Source organism: Enhydra lutris, unplaced genomic scaffold (genome assembly GCF_002288905.1).
Source record: "Enhydra lutris kenyoni isolate GAN:26980312 unplaced genomic scaffold, ASM228890v2 scaffoldscaffold48, whole genome shotgun sequence".
Classification (NCBI taxonomy): domain Eukaryota; kingdom Metazoa; phylum Chordata; class Mammalia; order Carnivora; family Mustelidae; genus Enhydra; species Enhydra lutris.
Genome location: NW_019154132.1, coordinates 12,492,485 through 12,507,645, shown reverse-complemented (window position 1 = coordinate 12,507,645; position 15,161 = coordinate 12,492,485). Strand labels below are relative to the sequence as shown.

At 38.9% G+C, this 15,161-nt stretch overlaps 1 protein-coding gene across 1 annotated transcript in view; it reads right to left on the bottom strand.

Moving 5' to 3' along the window:
* Nucleotides 1-15,161, bottom strand: part of LOC111156742 (phosphatase and actin regulator 1) — a 552,659-nt gene that overhangs the window by 503,689 nt on the left and 33,809 nt on the right. The window contains exon 2 of the mRNA XM_022517799.1: nucleotides 7,391-7,537. Coding sequence (XP_022373507.1) covers nucleotides 7,391-7,537 — 147 coding nt within the window. The remainder of the gene's footprint in view (nucleotides 1-7,390; nucleotides 7,538-15,161) is intronic.

Below are 15,161 nucleotides of genomic sequence, written 5' to 3'. Positions count from 1 at the left end.
CAGAGAGAGATCACAAGTAGGCAGAGAGGCAGGCAGAGTGAGAAGGGGGGAAAAGCAGGCTCACTGCTGAGCAGAGACCCCGATGCGGGGCTTGATCCCAGGACCCTGGGATCATGACCCGAGCCGAAAGCAGAGGCCTTAAGCCACTGAGCCACCCAGGCACCCCGATATTATTATTTCTTCTTAACGTTCCTCCACCTCCCCCACAAAGTGCAGGTCTCAAATGGAATAGGGATAAATTCAAGCACAATGAAGCTCTTTCTATATTTTGTTTACACCATGGTTGAGTATTAAACCAACTTGCTATCATATGTTTGGTAGAGATCCAGAAATAATGGGATCTCTACGTCTATAAATGGCAAACAATCATATTGATAATGTTCAGTATAGTTTCAAAACCAAGATGTACTTTGAATTCTCGTGACTACAATTACAGCCCAAATGTTAACTATTCAAAGACACTGTTCCTGAATTGTTAGTTTAGGGTATAGAGATGTGGTAGAAAAGATCAATAGGAAAGTTACAGACTTTTTACAAAACACTTGTCTTTACAAATGTTAAATAACTAGTAGTGTGGCTGTTCCTATTGTCCTTCAATAACCTGTAGAAAGTCACGCCCATCCATCATCATTCAATAAGGCCATAAAATTGATTTTGTCTTTTATTTAACTATCTTACATTATATAAAAGACTTGTAAATTAAAGCAATTAAGATGTCAACATGGCTCACTTTTTTTCCTCCTGAAATCACATCCACTTTATCACCAACCAAAGTGGGTGGAGACAGTGATGAAACAAAGGGGGTAAAATGCTAGAATTCTTGTATCATACAATGAGGAAATATTATCTCTATTAATAGTTCTTTCAGGGCCTCTTCCGTTTACATGACATAATACATTGGCTATAATACATGTCCCTTTTTTCACCTTATCAAGCCAAAGAGAAAATAGCTCTACAAACTATTTTCTGCTTCCACTTGTGTCTTAATGCCTGCTTGTATAATAAATAATCACGAATTGAAGTTGCATATATCAAGGAGTAACTCCATGTGTCGTATTAAAACATTTTTGGTTGGCAATGAAACATATGCATGAAATACATTGTTTCACACCTATTCTAATCAACAATTTATTTGCTCCTGTCACCATATATGCTGGGGAAGAAAAAGGAAAAAAAAATTCTTTGTAATCCATGACCAAGTTTTACACTTAGTATCTAGAAGTTAGGGTTATTCTATTTGAATTCCGAAGGGATATATTTACCTTCCCTAGTAATTTAAAAGGATAAAGGGAAAATATAGATCTTATAAACCCTATTCATTTTAATTATAAAAGAGGACAAGCTAATGCCAATTGGGAGACTGGGTTAATATTTAGTTTTCTCACTTTTCATTTATTGCCATGATTTCTCCAATACCTATTCAATCATTCAATAGATATTATTTACAAAGCATCAACCATGTTAAAGACTTGAATCCCTAAATAGTCAAATTTAAAACATTTTAATTAAGATGATTAATGTAAATGTGCCTCCTAGCACATCATTATTAAGAATTAATATTGATTATTAATATTTATCAATTCTTCTTTTAATTAAGCTTATTTTCATAACTTAGCTGTAATTAAATATTTTTAATTACTGCTATAATTATGCTATTCCACTGTATGTTTTATACTATAAATAAGACAGCATATAAAAATCAGTGGTATAGTGTATATCTAGTAGTATAGCTAGAGCTAGAAGTACCAGGTATTCATAGGAAATCTTTAGGTTGGATGAGACTTTAGCAGTCTTAAAACCTAGGGCGCCTGGGTGGCTCAGTGGGCTAAGCTTCTGCCTTTATTTAGCTCAGGTCATGATCTCAAGGTCCTGGGATGGAGGCTGGTCTCTGGCTCTCTGCACAGCAGGGAGCCTGCTTCCCCCTCTCTCTCTGCCTACTTGTGATCTCTCTCTGTCCAATAAATAAATAAAATCTTAAAAAATATCTAAATCCCTCATCTTAGGGCTGAATGAATCAAGCCTAGAAAAATTAAATGACTTGCCCATGCTATCAGATGCAGAGATGCATTAAAATCAAGTTTTTCTGTCTCTTGATTCATACTTTCCATATAAAATACACCTCCATGGCCTTCCATAAAAATAAAAAAATATATACTTTTATAGACAAACTAAATAAGCAACTTATCATTTAGAAGTTAGATAATAGTAAATATAATACTTAGATGTTAAAAAAAAAATTGAATAATGCCCAGACCAGAGATCCCAAGAAAATTTAACCATGTGACACAGATTTTGTACTTGAGTTGTCTCATAAACATATGGCTTGTTGTTGAAATGATGACATGATAAGCAGCCACGTTAAATATTAACAGCCAAGGGCTTCCCATTTTCTCATATTGTTAATTATTTACTTTCCTTAACCTTGTTTATATTATTTATATTGTCTGAAGCAGTTTCATCAGTACCATCTGAATGTATTACATAATGAGATTACCAAGTTGGTTAGCTTTAATAACAGTAAAGAAGGAGGCAGTCCCTCAGAGAGTTTCATAATAGAGGTTTCTGGTCAACTACATGGTCATCCATTTGGAATGTGGCTACTGAATGTGAAAAGCAGTATTTCCTTCCTGCTTTCCTACCTTCCTTCCTCCCTCCCTCCTTCCCTCCCTCCCTCCCTCCCTTCCTTCTTTTTAGAAGCAATACTTCCAAGGAGATTTTGGGCATACCAAATTAAAGCCAGACCCATATGATCAGCCTTCAATTTGAAATCAGTAAAATAAATAAATAAATAAATAAATAAATAAATTTTTTAAAAAATGAAAGAGACACTGGCACTCTTCAGTGAAAGAGTAAAGGAAGATGATTGCCAAGTCCTTCAGATTGGTAAAACAATCTTGGTTGAATATGACAATATTCACAGTTTTGCCTAGGGACAGTTCTCATTACTATGTGATGATGGCACATTCTGGGCTGTCACTTTTCAGTATCATAGGTTTTCATAATTTAAGAGATAAAGACTTCCTCCTCAAGAAAGGCAGGAAAGAGATCCCCTGAGACCCAGTTTATAACTTAATCTGGCTGACCCACCCATTCTTTTTTTTTTTTTTAAGATTTTATTTATTTATTTGACAGACAGAGATCACAAGTAGGTAGAGAGGCAGGCAGAGAGAAAGGAGGAAGCAGGCTCTCCGAGGAGCAGAAAGTCCGATGTGGGGCTCTGATCCCAGGACTCTGGGATCATGACCTGAGCCGAAGGCAGAGGCTTTAACCCACTGAGCCACCCAGGGACCCCTGACCCACCCATTCTTACAAGTAGCCAGAACAAGCCAATTTGGACTGCCATTATCCTCTGTGCCTAAAAGAGTGGAAAAGACCAGTAGAAGTCAGAAACAGCTATTCTTGGGTGACATCGAAACTAAAACAGATCTTGACCTCTCAAGGAGTATAGGTATTCTGAGGCTGACCATGCTATTAACTTAAAATCTACTCCACACGAAAGCAATTCTGAAATGTCAACAAAGGTTAAACTCCTTATGATTAGAGAAGTTCTTACTGTTCTCAGTCGTGGCTCAATATTGGTTTTGGGTTTTAAACAATCCTAAATCATCAGGGTGACTAGCCTTCCTTCTTTTGACATCCTCAAAGAAGTTTTTGGTCTGCTTAAATCTTCTATTTACCATAACACATCCATTCACCTTAGTATGTAATTGCAGAGAACTTTCCAGTTTCAGCACCTTCTATGTGTCAAATACTCTTCTATGTGCTCTCAATATAAAGATTAAAAAAACACACTAGCTTATAGGAAAACATCCACTAGATGAGAGGCAACTTCACTGCACTCACTTCAGTGCAGTGAATGAATGACCTCATAAGGCAGGGTAAGTTCTCACAAGCTAGATGTCAGTGATGTTCATTACTAAGTGAGAACACAATTAGAAACACTTGCTACTAATAGTGTGAACATATTCTTCTGTTACACGATGTCCTTATAACACATTTTAATTTCTCAGGGAAAAAAAAAAAACCCTCTTTCAATGTTTTAAATGAGGTCTGATGTGTCTGGGTAAGTTTTAGCAGATACATTGGCTTAATTTTCTCTGGCATTTATACTATCTTCAGTAAACAGTCATTATCAATATTAGCATAATATACTACGTGATGAATAGAAGCTAAAAACCTACAAAAGAGCCTCCTTTAGAAAAAAATGGAAGTCACGGTTCCAAAAATTTCTGTTCTATACTCTGAGAGTTTAGGGTGAAACTTGAAATTTGCATCTTCATAAAATGATTTAAGACCCACATTTTGGTGCTATTCTTTGACTGACATGGGACTGTAGGTGAAGGAGTATATCCTTCACTCAAGCCATGGAGTTATTTCTGAAATGATATTATTAAGTGCCCTCAGGGACAAGATGTAGTTGAAAGGATGCTTAAGTATTTAATTAGTATTCAAAATGCCCAGTCTACTTTATTTGGCAAGTATATAGATTAGTTTAAGGGTGTTGGTATCCAAAATGATTTTGTGATAGCCAAATAAAATGAATATATGTATATTTATTCCATGAAGCATTACTAAACCTCTAAAATATTAAACATGGGCTTACATATAATGAGTAGGTGTGAGAAAGCAAATATTAAACATAAATAGTTTAAAGCAATAAGGAATTTTTCTGGAAAGAATAAACAATAAGTGACTATTTGAGGGGTAGAAGAGGAGTGGGAATAAAGAGCAAAGTTTCCTTGCTTAATTTTTTGTAAGTTGTTGTTAAAAGACAAACAAAATTCTCTCTATGCCCAAATTATGTAATTTATCCAAAGTGTGCAGGCTCCTCTGTTCAGTAAGGCTGATAACGACACTAATAGTTTAATTACAACTTGCTGCTCAAGGAGATAAACAAGGCTGTTTGCTTTTGAAACCAGGGGTTACAATTACTTTTAAACGCGGGGGAAAGGCACATCTGTGAGTAGATCTTACTATGTCAGAAAAGCAACCAGAAACCAGCTGGAAAATAAACAAAGCACCGGGAGTGAGCAGCCTGCACAAAATTAGAGCAGAACTGCTTGATTTGAGCAGAGGAGCAGTAGATGCGAGGCGTAGTAAACAGGCGGTAAATGTAGGTGGGCAGGGATAGAAAAGTTTTCGGTGGCTAGATCTTCTGTGTTTTCCCTGGGATTCCATCACTTGGAGGGACTGGGCACCCCTCCCCCGCATATCTTGCTTACAGTCATGTTACACAGTCCCTTGTTTCAGCACCACAGAGAGAGGACAGCTCCCCTAACCGCAGAACACAGCCCAAAGCGACTGCCCTCCCTTCTTTCCAACAGCCCCTGCATGGCATTTCTCTTTCTTGCTGGTGTCTTTCTTAATTCTGCTTTTGAGGGGGAATTCTAAGGGACAAATAGCAGGGACTGTTGGACTTGTTTATTTCCAGATTATAGGGAGACAAGTCTTGTCTGAAAAGTCCAGGCATTTAATTGGCCTCCAGAGTAATTCAACCAGAATAAAAGATTGCAAGTCACTGGGTTTAATCTAGTGGCAAAATGGCTCAACCCAAGTCAGGAGTGGCTGAAACCTGAAGCTCCCTTTTAGTATTTTATGTTATTGTTTTGTTGTAAAAGTAAAACAAGGTAAACGACTTTTACTAACTGCCACTCCAGCCATTTTTCTCCTGTCCTAAGCATTAGACCCTAAGGAATATACCAGCGTTTGGTAGCAAAGGGGTCAGTGGTACAATTCCTAATATTTCTCAGTGAGAAAACAATCTCAATCTTAAAAGAAACTCTTCTCAGTCCTTCTGAAGACCCCTCACAACCACATCCTGAATGTGGAACATACAAGTGAAGGATTAACAGTTCCATAATGAGACCACAGGCTACTACAGCATACCACAAAAATGGCCAAAACTGCCCCAACTAAAGACCTCATTTCCCCAGCCCTAAAGCCAGAGGAAAACATTTTAGGAGTGACAAGGAGCATATGATCAAAACCCGAAATCACCGAGACAGGAAAATAATACTCCAAGAACCATAGCCACTTTGGTACTTTCTGTTGCCATTCTTCCATTCGTGAAGATATGGTCACTTGGACACCACATCCTGTTTCTCTAATCAGAATTTTAATCTTTTGTCCAAACTTCAATAGTGTATACAGTACTTTTCATTTGAAGGTCTTCTTTGCTCCAACACACGTGCACGAACACATACTTTGATTCAGTTCCATTTCCCAAGATTTAGTTTGCTAAGGAAAATGGTATTATCTGGTTTTCAAACCTATCTTGAGGGAGGGTCTCCAGGAAAATGCCCTCACACTTTTTGCACTGGAATTACTAGAACACTAAGGGATTTCAGAAAGGAAGAAACACAAGCTGGGGGTGGGGGTGGAGTGGGGGGTGGAGCTCAGGAGGCATTCAGAAAAGGCAGCAGTATGAAGTTAGTGGTGAACAACTTCCTCCTAGTGATAATGACCATCTACTAGTAACAGAGAGTGAGGTCTGCCTGTGAATCTGGAGCAGCTGCAGCAGAGCAGACGGCAGACACTGGGTGCTGCTTATCAGGTACCCAGAGAGGTCTCAACTGAAGCAATTTGATTTTCTGAATCCCTCAGTCCTTTCTACTGCCCCTTCTTCTTCTTCCCTCTTTCCATTCCTTCCTCCCACCCTCTCTATCCTCCTCCCAGCCATCTCCCTTCCTCCTTTACCTCAGTTGTCCTTTTCACTTCATTCCATCTGGGTCACTTTGGGCACAAGTACCACTGACAGAATCAAATCACCTAACATGCAGCCTATGGACCGTGTTATTATTATTATCACCCCCAAGGTTGTTCTCAAACTGCTTGGGGGAAAGGATAAGGTCCTGTTCCTAGCTGTCAACCATCTCCATAGCCCACACCGCAGCAGTGGTATCAACCCAGCAAAATCACCAGTCTGAATGTCACCAACAAGTTCCACCCTGTAGTAGCCCTGCCAGCAAACCTCCCCAGCAGAGCCTTGCCAGACCCTCCGCCCACAGCCAGTGCACTCGCATCCCCAGCCAGCCTTGGTGATTCCTAAGATCATTGTTATCACTGACAACACTTTCTTCTCCTCATGAAAGGGGAAAGCCCGCGTGTGACTCCTGGGCGGATGTAGGGCTCCACGCGCTACCCTCCCCCACCTCCGCAACACACACACACACACACACACACACACACACACATCCCTCGGAATACCGGCGACACAAAGAGCGAGTGAGCGAACCCGGAGCCTGGCTGGGTAGGAAGGGGGGCTGGAGGGAGGGCACTGCCGGGAGGGGGACACCCAAGGAGGGGCAGGGGGCTGAGCCAGCCGGTGAGGAGGAAAGGGAGGCGAGGAAGCGAGGTGCGGGAGAGTGTAAGGCGAGAGGGTCGTCCTTACCTGCCCCTAGGTTGAAGGAGATCCTGGCTTCGGCGAGGTACGGCGTGTCGCTCTTGGAGCGGACTCTTCTGATGGGCCGCCGGTCTATATCATCCTCCGAAGATGCCGCCATTAATGTGGGAGGCAGGAGCAGGGTCGCCCGGCGAGCTGAGAGGGAGAAGGAGATGGAGAGAGAGAAGGAGAGAGGCGGAAAAGGGGAGGAGGGGAAAGGAAGAGGCTCACACACGGGGAGGGGGAGGGGAGAGGGGGATGGGAGAGGAAGGGAAGGGGACGGGGCGGGAGGGGGGAAAAGAGGGGAAAAAGGAAAAAAAAAAGAGGGAGCGAGAAAGAAAGAGCAAAGGAGAGAAAAGGGTGAAGGGAGAGAAAGAAAATCCGTTAAGGATTTGTGGACTGGAGCAGAGATCAGGCTATCACTGGCTTGTTCCCAGGGCTCCCCTAACTCCTCTTGCAGCCACGGGGCCAACGGGTCAGTGTTCCCGACTGACACTCCGCCTCCTGCCCGCAGCCCCAGTTTTCAGCTGTTGGCACAGATAGGCTGATGCGAAAGGGAAGACTCCAAAGCAAAGATGCCCAGTCAGCACTGTGCCCTCTCCCGCCAAACGCACTTACTCTGCTCTTCAAGTGCACACTAGGGTCTCCTTAACCCACAGGATCCTGGAGACTGAGGACGCCTGGCCAGTTGTACCAACTAAAGCTTTCCTTGCGTGGAATTATTATTGCTGGAGTACCAGCCCCTGGTGGTCACGGAGCAGGGCACTGCACTCGGGGTACCCCTCCACTCCCTCTTTCCCAACCCGGAGCTCAAATTAAGATGCAACTAGATCTGCAATCCTCAGAAGCCCCCTTGAACCCTGGAGGTGGAAAGTAGAGGAAAAGTATATACAAGTCTGGGAGCAGTTTGGCAATAAAATTTTCAGAGTTGATGCTTTGAATGTACACTAGGCATATTCCCACAGAATTGAGTGACCCTCTTTTACAATCGCTAACTTCTAGGATGTGTTTATGTCTACAAAAATATCCATTCGTTTTAACCTTTAACTTTCTCTTTATTTGGGGGACTTAGGGGACAAATAGTGGTCTTTGCATTGGACCTGTAGACTCTATAGCCCTGTGCCATTGAGGTGAAGATCAAGGGCACTTTACATTTCTTTGAATGTTTGCACTGCAAACTTCCCACGTTACACAGCACAGAAGGAAGTAGAAAGGTGAATCAGAATGGTTTGATGCTCCTACTGAATCTATTGATGGGCTAAACTCTTTGATGTTTGTCTTTCTACAGCCTCAGTCACTTGGTCTTTTTGTGGCCTGATATTGCCACCCTCCTTTCTAGTAAGAGCTCACCTGGAGTACACAGATAAACGTTGCCTTAATTCCCTCCCTGCTACAAAGGCGATGTCAGGGTCGAGTCATACCCTTCAATCTCAGAGGAAGAAGGGCTGCTGGCCCAGCTCTGCCAGACTTCCCTCCGCACTTCGGCTGTCAGTTCAAACTCTTGCTCCCTAGAATCTTCAGTCTCTTTACACTCCACACATAGCTAGTAACCCTTCATCTTAGGAAAAATACAACTGCCCTTGGCCTTACTGCTTCCTCAATCTCTACCAGACTATTTCCTTCCCATTCTGCTTAAGCTTCCCATGGATCTCTTGCCCCACAGGCTCCATGTCTTAACCCCCAATCCCCTCTTTCATCCCCACTATTGGGTTCCATCCCCACCGTCCAAACAAAGTTATTTTAAAGGTCATCATATCCGTTTAACAGTTAAATCCATTTCTTTCTTGTCTGCTCTTTAGTACATAGTAAACTGTTCTTGAAGAAGTCTCCTCCTTTGGCTTTCTGCACTAGACTTCCCCCTGAACCGTTCAGTTTCTAATTGTTTGCCAATTATCTGCATAGTTAATTTGAAACTGCTTATCCTGGCATGCAGAGCCCTTCAAAACCTGATTTTAACATGTTTTTCCAAATGCATCGCCCATTATTTGCTTCCAGTCTGTTCGGATTTGTCCCAGTCTGGCTCACTTCTGCATCTACACATTTGCTTGTGTCACACACCACAAATTTCTTCCCTATAAACTTCCCATGTTCTCCCTCAACAATGTCAGATAACTGGTCCACTAGTCTATGGCATGAACCCAGTACATAGTAAATGCTCAATAGATTTTTTTTTTTTTAATAGAAGATAGGGGACGAAGGAGAAAAGAGAAAGAAGTAGTTGTTACATAAGTAATGAGTAGCAAGGAGTGAACTGGGGACCAAACCCGTATCTGCCTGATTTTAAATCCTGTGTCCTGAATCAGTATATTGACTTGCTAAGTATATGTATTTGGTTGACTAGCCACACTTAAAATTCACTTTTCTATGACATTTGGCTCATGATTATGTCCCGTTTATCTCTGTTAAACATGAATTATAAATGGATGCCTCCTCTCCCAGGAGGCACAATAGGAGCCTTTGGCTCATCAAATGAACCATGAAGGTTAATGCTTTTACACGGCTAGTCAGGGTGCAAACCAATATTATGATTGTAACATTTAGGTTCAGGCTTTTAAGGAAGTATGGAAGTAAGGAAATTAAGTCCAACAATTCTGAATACTGTAAAAACTCTATCTGTCTTTGAATTAAGGCAGTGCCACTTGATTGTTCAATGTAGGTGCCATTCTCCACCCTCTTGTATTTTCATTCTTCAACCATGTCTTAAAAACAAAGCCTAATAGAGTCATTTGAAGAAACACCTAGCTTTAGCTTTCCCTGTGTTTCTTCGATTTTACATTTCATGGGTTTTTTTTTTTAAGATTTTATTTATTTATTTGACAGAAAGATCACTTGTAGGCAGAGAGGCAGATGGGGGAGTCGGGGGAAAGCTGAGCAGACAGCCCAATGCTATGCGGGGCTCAATCCCAGAATCCCAGGATCATGACCTGAGCCAAAGGCAGAGGCTTTAACCCCCTGGGCCACCAAGGCGCCCCAACATTTCACGATTCTTGATATAGAGAAGTATATCTTTAGATTTCTAGATCTTCTTTCAGCATTTTAGAAGATTAAGAACTTAACGTTGCCATTACTTTAGGTGTACCTTTCTTTAAAGGAATCTCAATGTATTTTCATACAATTTCATTATGGATATTTTATTACTGAAGTAATTCTAGATACATACACTTTTGGCAAAAACGACATAAAAATACCACGTCTATCTACATGGTCTTGAATTACTTTATTGTGTTTTTATTTCTGACTATTCTCTTCCATTTTTTTACTTCCCTAATTTACTCTTTTCTTTATCTTACCTAGTTTTTCCCATTCCCTTTTCACCTTGCCTACCTTCTCACATCTTTCTTACAATTTGTTCACAAAATTGATCCCATTCATGTAGCTCCCTCTTATCCTGCATGAAGGACTCACTTCAGTGGGTTTGTTCCGATGTATCCACATTCTTTATTCTCTAGGATTCCTTCCATATGTGTGATCTCTTATCATAAACTATCTGAGGGACATCAGGCAGGAAGCTCTGGTGTGGAATCTGGGAAGCTGGGTGCTGCGCCCAGTACTACCACTACCTCACCAAGTAACACTGGGCAAGTCACTCACTTTACCAGGTTGGATCTGTCACCTCAGCTGTAAGAATGGCGGGGTCAGCTAATGGGATCTTAAGGCCCTGTCCAGCTCTAATACTCTAGGATATTTGCAGCTATTTTTCTATCTCTTCTTCCTACCATGAACATCCATGGCATATTTTGTCTCTTAATCTAAGAAAATACATTGTTCCTTTGATTTAGAATGAGCCATATTTAGGAAACCACATGGTAGCCATATTTCTCTCAAGTGATTTCATATTATTCAAGTTTTATTTTATACAACTGTGCATCTTTTAGAATCTGGTTTTCTTTTTCTCATACTGTTTCCATCATGTGACAATACCCATATGATTGTTTGTGTGTGTGCATGTGTGGGTGTGTATATAGAAAGAACTGAATTCAACTGTGATCTCAACAACTTTTGAATGTACTTTTTAAAAAAGATTGTTTCTTTTTGAGTAGAACTGCTGACTAGGATGAGGACTTTTTTCCTTTTCTAAAGCCAGTCAACACTTTAACACTGAAGAGCCATACATGCATGTTATATCAAGACCTAGAGACAGGAAAGAGAAGCAGCAAAATAGGGTGCTTGAAAGAGTAACATTTTATACATCTATCACTAGCATGGAAGAAGATGAAAGTGGGAAGAGAAGGAAGAAAGAAGAGAGCAATATTCCATCTTAATCAAGAAAACTCTTCAGGTGATTGAAGCCTTAAAAATATTACATAAAGTGTGTTTCTAGGACACCCTTACATTGATAACACTTAGAATATTTGTTAAAATGTAGATTTTCAAGGCCCCCAACCTGGACCTACTAAATTTTGAGGGGATGAGACCTGGGTACCTAGATTTTCAAAAGGCTCCTAACTTTGTCCATTCTCACCACTTGTTGTCAATATTACACTGGAGGTCTTGGTCAATGCAGTGACTTAAGTAAAAGAAAAGAAGTTAGAAAGATATAATGATTGGAAAACAAGAATAAAATTCTGATTAGTTATATATGTTATGATAGTATACACACAGAATCTATAGGAATCCAGACTATTAGAAATAATTAGTGAATTTGACAACATCACTGATGTAATAGCAGTATAGAACATCAATCTTGTTTCAACACATTGACAAAATTAGAAATTACTTTAAAAAGAACCATTTACAATAGTATCATAACCATCAAATACCTATGAATAAATCTCACAAAAGGTGAGCAGGACCTCTACATGAAAAACTACAAAATATTCAAAAAAAGAAATTAAGAAGAGTAAATAAATGAGGAGGGATGACTAAACCATTCTCATGCTCATGGATTAAAAGACACACTATGTAAAGGCATCAGTGTTTTCAAATTGGTCTAGAGAGTCAATGAAATTCCAGTTAAAATTCAAGCTTTTTTATTTTAAAGTGACAAACTGATTCTAAAATTTAAATGAAAATGCAAAGGGATACGATTAGCTTTATCATGACAAATAAGGAAATAGCTGGAGGATTTACAGTAGAAGATATCAAGACATTATAAAGGTATAGAATTCAAAAACAAAGTAGGATAACTAGACAAATGGAAGAGAACAGAGAATTTAATAGACCCATATATAAACAGTCACCTGATTATGACAAGAGTCTCACTGCAGTTTTGTGAGGGAAAGATGGACTCTTCAATGAATATTGCTTGATCACTTAGATATTCATATGATGGAAAACAAACCTTGATTCCTATCTCACACCATACACAAATTCAATTCCAAATGGATCATTCGGAAACAGTAAGTTTGTGAAAGGGAAACAATAAGGTTTCTAGAAGAAAATTTTTTCACAGAAGTATATTTTATGATTAAAGTAAAAATTTTTTTAAAAAGATTTTATTCATTTATTTGACAGAGAGAGACAGCAAGAGAGGGAACACAAGCAGGGGGAGTGGGAGAGGGAGAAGCAGGCTCCCCATTGAGCAGGGAGCCTGATGCGGGGCTCAATCCCAGGACCCTGGGATCAAGACCTGAGCTGAAGGCAGACGCTTAACAACTAAGCCACCCAGGTGCCCCAGAAGCAAAGATTTTTAAACAGGACATGAAAAACACTAACAATAAAAGAATGAGCAGGCATGTTGATGCTACTAATGTTAAGAACTTTCGTTCATCACAAGACAAAATTAAAAATGTAACGTACCAAAATATGTGGGATGCAGCTAAAACAATGCTAATAGGGGAATTTATAGCACTAAATGTCCATATAAGAGAAGAGGAAATTCTCATATCAATAACCCTACCTCAAGAACTTAGGAAAAGAAGAGGAAAATAAATCTAAAATAAGTAGAAGGAAGGAACTAATAAAGATAAGATCAGAAGTCAGTGCAATTGAAAATATGGAAACAATAAAAAATGAAACAAAAAGCTCATTCTTCAAAAAAAATAAAATTGATTAACTTTTAACAAGCATAACAAAGATAAAAATAAGGAACATACAAATTACCAATATCAGAAATCAAATAGAGGTAATAACTATAGATCCTATATTTATTAAAAGGATAATAAGAGAATACTACAAACATCTTTATGCCCACATATTCAACAACTTAGTAAAAATAAACTACATGTGATTTTTTTAATCTTTTTTTTTTTTAGTTAACATATAATGTATTATTTGCCTACAGGTGGTGTTCTTAAATAAAGAAAAGACATGGATTCTTGGCTAGCTCAGTGGGTGAAGCATGTTATAAATCTCAGGATTGTGAGGTCCAGCCCTATACTGAGTGTGGAGATTACTTTAAAAATAAAATCTTAGGGGTACCTGGGTGGCTCAGTCAGTTAAGCATCCTTGGGTCATGATCCAAGGGTCCTAGGATGGAGCCCATCCCATCAGACTCTTTATTCTGTGGGGAGTCTACTTCTCCCTCTGCTCCTCCCCTGCTCGTGCTCTCTTTCTCTCTCAAATAAATACATAAAATCTTTTAAAAATTAAATAAAATCTTTAAAAAATAAAGAGAGGCATCATTAGGGGAGTTGAAAGGCAAGCCACAGAATGGGAGAAGATATTTTCAGATTTGTGTATGACAAAGGACTTGTAATTAGAATATATTTATAAACAATAAAGAAAAGACAGACAACACAATTCGATATATTTTTTTAAATGGGCAAAAGAGTTGAATAGGCACTTCTCACACAAGAAAATCCAAATGTCCAATAAGCATAAGAAAAGATGCTCAAAATCATTACTTAAAGGTAAATTCAAATAAAGAGCTCAATGACATGTCATTATACATCTGTCAGTCTGGCTAAAACTTTAAAGTCATTCAATGCCAAATTTTGGTGAGGATGTGGGAGAACTGGAGCTCTCATGAAAGCTGGTGGGAATGTAACCTTGTAAAACCACTCTGGAAAGCCATTTACACACACATTATACATGAATATAGGTAAACACACAAATGCCTTATGACATGGACATGTATGTCCATAGTAAATGTATCCATAATAGCCCCAAACTGGAAATAACCCAAATGGCCATCAAAAGCAAAATATACAAAAATTATTTTAATATCTTCATTACAGAGTCATATTTCAGGGAAATGAAAAAGAACAAATTATCACTATAAGCAACAAGACAGATGAATCTCTTAAGTATAATGTTAGACAAAAGAAGCCAGACCTATACATTGTATGAATATTTGCAGATTCCGTTTATGTGAAGTGCAAGAAAAATAAATAAAGCTAATATGCGTGATAGGTGGTTGATTAGAAAGCTATCTTGGAGGGCTCACAAAGGAACCTTTCAGTATCTTGACTTGAGTAGTGATTACATGTTTTAGAAAAAGTGATCATTTTTGTAAAAGTTCATTAAGTTATACATTTTATATTCGTGCACATCACTTTATATATTATATACCACTAAAAAAATAAATTTTAGAAAGCTCTCAGCTCACAGAATTGTACTTAATTTTATAAATATTTGCTAGTCACCATTTACTACACTTCTAGAAATAAAACATTTATATTATTATATAAACAAATATATCCTGGAGAATATTATGGTATGTGGAGTATTGTAGTTATTTGATACCAACTATTATCAATTTAAAAATAAAAGCACAAGCTCTTTTTTAAATTAAAAAAATCGTCCAGCTTATTAATATGCACAAATAAGTATAATCATCGCATTTAAGCACCAAATATTTACAAAACCACACTATTAATAACAACTTAATTTGATCTGA